Source organism: Lipotes vexillifer, unplaced genomic scaffold, assembly GCF_000442215.2.
Source record: "Lipotes vexillifer unplaced genomic scaffold, Lipotes_vexillifer_v1.1 scaffold1691, whole genome shotgun sequence".
Classification (NCBI taxonomy): Eukaryota; Metazoa; Chordata; class Mammalia; order Artiodactyla; family Lipotidae; genus Lipotes; species Lipotes vexillifer.
Genome location: NW_006789046.1, coordinates 1,234,970 through 1,242,046, shown reverse-complemented (window position 1 = coordinate 1,242,046; position 7,077 = coordinate 1,234,970). Strand labels below are relative to the sequence as shown.

At 55.0% G+C, this 7,077-nt stretch overlaps 1 protein-coding gene across 1 annotated transcript in view; it reads left to right on the top strand.

Annotated features, from left to right (window-relative positions):
- The first annotated feature begins 2,983 nt into the window (after positions 1-2,983).
- The window catches only part of CHMP6 (charged multivesicular body protein 6), a 6,696-nt gene continuing 2,602 nt past the window's right edge, over positions 2,984-7,077 (top strand). Inside the window, exons 1-6 of the mRNA XM_007462337.1 lie at positions 2,984-3,119; positions 4,588-4,697; positions 4,849-4,936; positions 5,515-5,601; positions 6,401-6,466; positions 6,704-6,784. Of these exons, the coding sequence (XP_007462399.1) occupies positions 3,054-3,119; positions 4,588-4,697; positions 4,849-4,936; positions 5,515-5,601; positions 6,401-6,466; positions 6,704-6,784 (498 nt within the window). The 5' untranslated portion in view covers positions 2,984-3,053. The remainder of the gene's footprint in view (positions 3,120-4,587; positions 4,698-4,848; positions 4,937-5,514; positions 5,602-6,400; positions 6,467-6,703; positions 6,785-7,077) is intronic.

Sequence of the window (7,077 nt, the reverse complement as noted above, 5' to 3'; positions counted from 1 at the left end):
AACCCGTGTCCCCTGCATCGGCAGGTGGACTCTCAGCCACTGCACCACCAGGGAAGCCCCAATAAAGCATTTTTTATACCTTAATTTAAATTCCTTTTCTACTCGGGGTCTAGACCACCAGAAAATATGAATGTTTTCGCTAACAGGGTGAAATCCCAGTTCCTCCAGAACGTACTGCACTTAATCAAGGCACAGCATCTCTAGACCTCAGAATCCACCTAACTAAAACAAGGAGGGTTGTTCTGTGATGATCTCATGGTCTTGTCCAGTACGAAAATTTTATAACTGTGTGATATATGTAAACTCCATAAAATGAGTGTTAATATTTTCATATGTAGCAGAATGGGGAGCAGGCAGATTCGGTTCATCACACAGCACTTCTCAAGGCGCAATCATTTGCATACCACCTCCTCAATTTTTACCGTTTCTGGGTACCACCTCTACTATGATTACTTAACAGCTTTCTTTGAATCAACTTACTTATTACACTTTAATAATTTATTTTAAAAGGAAACTTTATATCAGCATAAATGCAAAACTGTTGTCTTTTGTCATAAAAATATATTTAAACATAGATATTTTACCAGTTATGTTTATTCTTAAATACATAGTATTTTCTTTTTTTTTTTTTTTTTTTTTTTTTGTTGTTGTTGTTGTATGCGGGCCTCTCACTGTTGTGGCCTCTCCCATTACGGAGCACAGGCTCCAGACGCACAGGCTCAGCGGCCATGGCTCACGGGCCCAGCCGCTCCGCGGCATGTGGGATCTTCCCGGACTGGGGCACAAACCCGTGTCCCCTGCATCGGCAGGTGGACTCTCAACCACTGCGCCACCAGGGAAGCCCCTTAAATACATAGTATTTTAAAGAACATTATTTAAAAGTTCTGCACACCATCTAAAATCACCTGAAGGATCCCACACAGTAGTCTGGATAAAGCTCTTTGGGGCTTTATCCAGTCCATATTTGGGGTAGACTGCACTAAAGGGAAGTTGTATTTCCCTTATATTCCCTGGAGTGTCAGGAACTTGGTCTTCTTAGAAACTATCCCTGGGTCAACAGCAGCTTATAACTCAAGAGCAAATTAGTGAAAGTCAATCCCACGATCACCTAATAATAATAAAAGCCAACATTTGTTGAGCACTTACTATATATGCCCATGTGGTTTTCATACTTTTGAGTTTTATTTTCTAATTCTAAAAACTAAAATAGATTTTTACTGAATAGTGGTATGACTGATGGTGTATGTTTCTTAAAGGTCCAAATGTAATTAAAAAAATGGAAAAAAGAGTATAGTTGATTTATAATATCGTGTTAGTTTCAGGTGGACAACTCAGCGATTCAGTTATACAAAAAGACCTCTGAGTATTTCAAGACGGGTGCCCCTGGAGATCCTGCCATGGAACACAGTTTCTCTCTTCCAATGTCTCTCTTGATGGACTGGGGGTAATAAAGCATTTTAAATTAAGGTATTAAAAAAAATTAATGTATGTACATAAAGGTATGTACATCTTTTTTTCAGACATAATGCTATTGCACATTTAATAGACTACAGTATAGCATAAAACATAACTTTTATATGCACTGGGAGAGCAAGGAATTCCTGTGAAATATTGCAATATTTGCTTTATTGCAGTGGTCTGGATCAGAACCCTCAGTATCTCGGAGTCGTGCCTGTATGTGTGCAGTGAGGGATGGCAAGAAGTTACATCTGTACTGAATCACAGGCAGCTGCTAAGGTTTGACTGAACGGGCAGGGACTTGGAAGAATTAGGACCTGGAAGATTGGTCACAGGAAGTCTGGGGGAGAGATGTGGATGGACTTCTCAGAGTGGACACAACACATTTGTGTCCCAGGGAAGGCTCACAAAAGAGCACCCTCTGCCCAGGAGGCTCTCCATGGCCAGGTGGATGCAGTGCACAATCTCTGGACATGAGCCAACAGCTTTTCCCAGGCCCCCAGCGCTCGGTCAGTGGGCCTATGGACAAAGTGACCATTTGGGCAGGGATGGAGGCTCTACGGGGCTCAGTTACATGGACTTCCCCTCACTTAGGCTCACCTGGCCACCGCTGCTGAGGGCCCAGTGGGTCAAGAGCACTGAGCCCCCCAGATGGCACTATTACCTGTGGGACCAGCCAGCTGCCCAACAGCAGATTAGCTAATCAGGACTCTTCCCTCAGTGGGCAGTGACGTGTCCTCACGGGAATAGACACTCTGGATACAGATTTGCCTCCCCCCTCGCCCAGGGGGCTTCTGCCAGCGGCACTGTTGTGGACTGAGAGGCCCATCGTGGTGTCCTCGCAGCACTGCTTCTGATCAAGGAGTTCATGTCACAGAAAGGGGTGAGCGCTGGACTCATGCCATGGGACACCTCATCTTATCATGACCCCACCGCCCAGGAGCTGCTAGGCCCATGCAGACTGGGCTGTGGGATCAGTTGGGGAGACCAAACAGGGCTGGGTGCCATCCTATGACCCCCACCCCAGCCAGGACACACGGGTGGGAGCCAAGGCTGCAGGTGTACGTGGCGCCCCGCCCTATATCCCCGATGCCCCGTAGGGGCTTCTGCCCGGGCCCACGGAACCAGAAGGTGGGCTCCTCCGGGGACTAGTCACCGGCCCGGAGGACAGAGCGGGTGGAGGATGCTGACGCCCAGGGTTGTAACATCACTAAACGCAGCATTTTGTGGTCCGAGCCGGCGGCGCAGTGACTTGTGAACAAGATTTCTGACCGCCCGGGAGACGGTACACGCTGTCACCCTGTGAGGGTCCCACCGTAGTAGGAGATGGAACTTTTAGTCTTGAAGTCCGCGCAGGTGAGGCATTCTGGAAATGCACCTGAGCCACGCGATCCAGGGCCCCAGAACCCCTGCCGCTTCTCGCGGCGGGGCCTCCGTCTGCCGACAGCCGCGTTTCCGCGTTCTGCGGCGCTTGGCCCCGCGCGGCCGCCGTGGGGGGGGGTGGGGGGTGGGGGTGGGTCCGAACTACGGTGGCCGCGACGTGCGGAGCCGACCGGGCTGGGCGGCGGGGCGCGGGCCGGGCCGCGCCGGCCGCAATGGGCAACCTGTTCGGCCGTAAGAAGCAGCAGAGCCGGGTCACGGAGCAGGACAAGGCCATCCTGGTAAGACGCCGGGCCCCGCAGGCGGGTGGACGCGAGCCGGGGACTCCTGGGCCGGGCGGGGAAACACAGGCACGGCGGCTACCGGCTGCGTTTCCGCTCTCGCCACGGGCTTCGGCCCCTCCGGCCGCCCAGCCCCACGCCGGGGCCGCAGCCCCGGAGCCCGTCTGGGGCGGTGAGCGGTGGGCTCCCGGTGGGGAGCGTGTCCGGGTCCGGTTCCCAGCGAGTCTGAGCGAATCCGTTCGCTGCGGGTGTAGGCGGTCCCAGTGCGGCGACTGAGCTGTGCCTCGGGTCTCGGGAGGCGGTGCCCGCGTTTCACTGTTTCCTGGTTGTACCTTGTCAGCGGGTAGGCTGGTCACGGGGTGGGATGGCGGGCGCCTCTCACGGCTGCAGGGACAGGACGTGCGGCTGTCGCCGAGCCTGACCCACCGGCCATGGGTTGCGCTGGGGCAGACGGCCTCTAAAGAGAATGGAGCTGTGGAGGGAACTGGGGAGCGGCCGCTTGAGACAGACTGACCACGTCTACACTGGGGGCTAATTTCTCACCATGTTGAGTTTTAAAGATGTGCACATTTTTGACCCAGTTAAGTCACTCCCCATAACCGACCCTGAAGACATAATCTTCTGTCTGAGAAGTGCCTTGTGCTTGCAGGTGCTCACCGTAGCGTTACCTGAAATGATGAAATTTGGAAGAAATGTAAATGGCTTAAAATAGGGGAAAGAGAGACTAAGGCGTGCAAATGGCCTTGCATCCTTTTTGGGACACTGGGGTCCTAGGTGATTGGCACGGTCACGTGAACCTCACCTCAGTGTACCATCTGTTGTCCACTCACGTATGGTGATAAGGGACAAGAGCAGGGGAGCTGATGGCAAATGGCTGAAGTCCACAGAGGAGTGAAGCTGGGAGGGAAGGCCCCAGTCTCCAGCCATGGCTGGGCTGGGATGGTGGCACTCGGGTGACTGTCACCAGCGACTTCTGCGTCGTCTCTTCACTTTGGAGGTGCTGGCCACACTCCCTGACCAGCGCTCACACTCCTCGCTGATGGCAATGCCCTGCCATGACGGCGGTGCCGCGCCATGACGGCGGTGAGAGCATGCCCTCCACCCCGGTGCTGAGGACATTAGGACTGGCTCTCTGTCCGGGGTGGGGGAGATCTTGGGGGTTTGTAGGATATTGAGCTGCATCCCTGGCCTCCACCTCCTAGATGCCAGTGGCATCCCCAGTGTGACAGCCAGGGATGTCTCCAGATAGTGCCCCACGTGCCCTGGGGGGCAAACTTGTCCCCATGGAGAACTCAGTTTCAGAGGATGTGCTTCCATTGGTGGCAGTTGGGGCAGCCTGGCCTGTGGGGGGCCCTTCAGTGACCCCAGCAGCCTCTGTACTGGCTCTCCTGGACACTGGGTAGCCCGGTGAGTGTCCAGCGTGCCCTGAGGGGGCTTGGTGTCAACACAAGGCCTGCTTTCCCGGCAGCAACTGAAGCAGCAGCGGGATAAGCTGAAGCTGTACCAGAAGCGGATCACCCAGCAGCTGGAGCGGGAGCGGGAGATTGCCCGGCAGCTCCTGCGCGACGGCAGGAAGGAGTGAGTGGGGCTGGGGGCCGGTCTTCGGGAGACGGGTTCTGTCCCCCATCGGCCTAGAGCAGAGGTGGGGTAGGCCAGGAGGCTGGTCAGTGCCGGGCCAGGGCAGCTGATGGCCGTGGCTGCTGGGTCACTGCTCGGGTTCCCTCTGCAGACGGGCCAAGCTGCTGCTCAAGAAGAAGCGATACCGGGAGCAGCTCCTGGACAAGACAGAAAACCAGATCACCAGCCTGGAGACCATGGTAGGCCTAGTAGGGGTTGGGGGGTGTGGGCCATGGACCATGTAGGCACCAGAGTCCCCTCAGAGGACTGAAACCTATCATTTTCCTCTCCTGGACCTCTCAGCCCGAGACTATGGTATGGGTCAGGCCTGGAGGTGGAGGAGAATCTTTGATGGGAGCCTGACCGTCTTAAGGGGCTGCAGCAGGTTGGCTCTTGCAGGGTCGTGGCTGGGGGACTAGGCCACTTATGGGTGGTGGGTTGGGCCGGGAGTCTGCCCCAGTGACTGAAGAGGTGTTGGGATCTGCAGGAGGCTCCCGAAATGATCCAGTTTCAGGACCCAGAGCTCTAGTTCTGCTCTTTTGCTAACAGAGCTGCTGGTTATAAGCAGTCTACTTTGCGGTTCCTCCCAGGCCCTCTCAGTCCTGCCCAAGTGTTGGTCAGGGCACCGGGAAAGGATAGAAGGAGGAGGAAGGCAGAGACAGTTTGCTCTGAGGCCCAGCAGTCTTTGTCAATGATAGTGTGATCCTAACTCCCTTCCATGGGTCTGCATGAGGCGGCAGAGAAGGTGGGCCCTTGACCACATGGGTTTCTTCCTCAGGTCCAGAGTATTGAGTTCACCCAGATTGAAATGAAGGTGATCGAGGGGCTGCAGTTTGGAAATGAGTGTCTGAATAAGATGCACCAGGTAAGTCTTGCAGGACTGGGGAAAGAGAGGAAGGGCAGCCAGTGGAACAAGGAGAGGGTTAGTCCCTGAGGCCACACCTGCACGCAGGCCTTCGGGCTTGAGGGAAAGCCAGTCACTACCGGGAGAGGGTGACGGGAGAGGGTTACAGTCTAGTGGTACAAAAAAAATACTGTACCGTGTCCAGAGATGCTAAAGTGACTAGAGGGACAGTCTGGTTTTAGTGGGGGAGGGGTGTGGTGAACTAATCTGGAGGACTTCCCGGAGGAGGTGAACACAGCTTCATTTCAAGAAACAGCACAGAGGTGGATGGTGAAAGGAGAGGTGAGGCACAGAGATGGCGTGCCCCGGCCCCCACCCCATCTCATTCCTGATGAGTGGATGGCAGTGGGGCTGGGCAGAGAGCTGAGGTTACACTGCCTTTCTGACTGTCCGATGTGGTGGTGACCAGTCAAGCAAAGGTGCCGCTTTGAACCCAAAAGAAATCAAGTCACCTGGCCAGAGAAAAATTTTTATACTTCTGACTACCGCTAGGGTTGATTTGGGTGCCAGAAGGGCCAGCAGGAGTCCAGGGAGGTCACTTGAGGCTTCTGAAAAGACTGTCTGACAGCTCCATGCCTCTGTGGACGGGCCCTGCCTGGGACAGAAATAACCAAAGATGTGTTATATCCCGCTTGGCGTGGCTTCATTTAAACAGGAAAAGAGGGGCTAGGCCGTGCGCCCTGCCAATGCAGGTGGCCTTCATGTAGAGGGTTCTGTTACGTGCTTCACTGACAAGACTCAAAAACTTGTAACCGATCAGGTGATGTCCATAGAAGAGGTGGAGCGGATACTGGACGAGACGCAGGAGGCTGTGGAGTACCAGCGGGTAGGTGTTGCCGCACCACGGGGCCCGCCATCTGGCAGCCAGCGACGACAGTGGCCAACTCGCTGAATGTCCTGTGCCACCCTCGAGGGCCAGGCCTTTCCGCACCACGTGGGGGCTGCCTTCCTTCTTTCGAGTGAGAGGAGCCTTAAGCTGGGGCTGTCTCCTTCCTCCACGAGGGCCCACCTTTCCCCCACCCCAGCCCAGCCGTGCTCCTCACCTCTGCTCCTCCTTTTGCAGCAAATAGATGAGCTGTTGGCAGGAAGCTTCACTCAGGAGGACGAAGATGCCATCCTGGAGGAGCTGGACGCAATCACTCAGGTAACAGGACCCCCGGCACTGACACAGGCCCAGGTGTAGGGACCCCCCCAGGAGGACTCTGCTCACTGGCCTCGGCGAGCGACTGTGTCAGGTTTCACTTGAGCACACAGCCCTGGTTCTGCAGCTGGTTTTCTTCCCTAAAACAACTGGCATTTGTGCTAAACTGAGGTCCCTTCGCCCCATCCACCTGGCTGACTGAAGGGCAGGACTGGCCTGGAAAGAACATTTTGCAGGTTGTCCACCCAGGTGTTGCAGGCCTCAGAGTGAACCAGGTGCCAGGACAGAGCGGAATG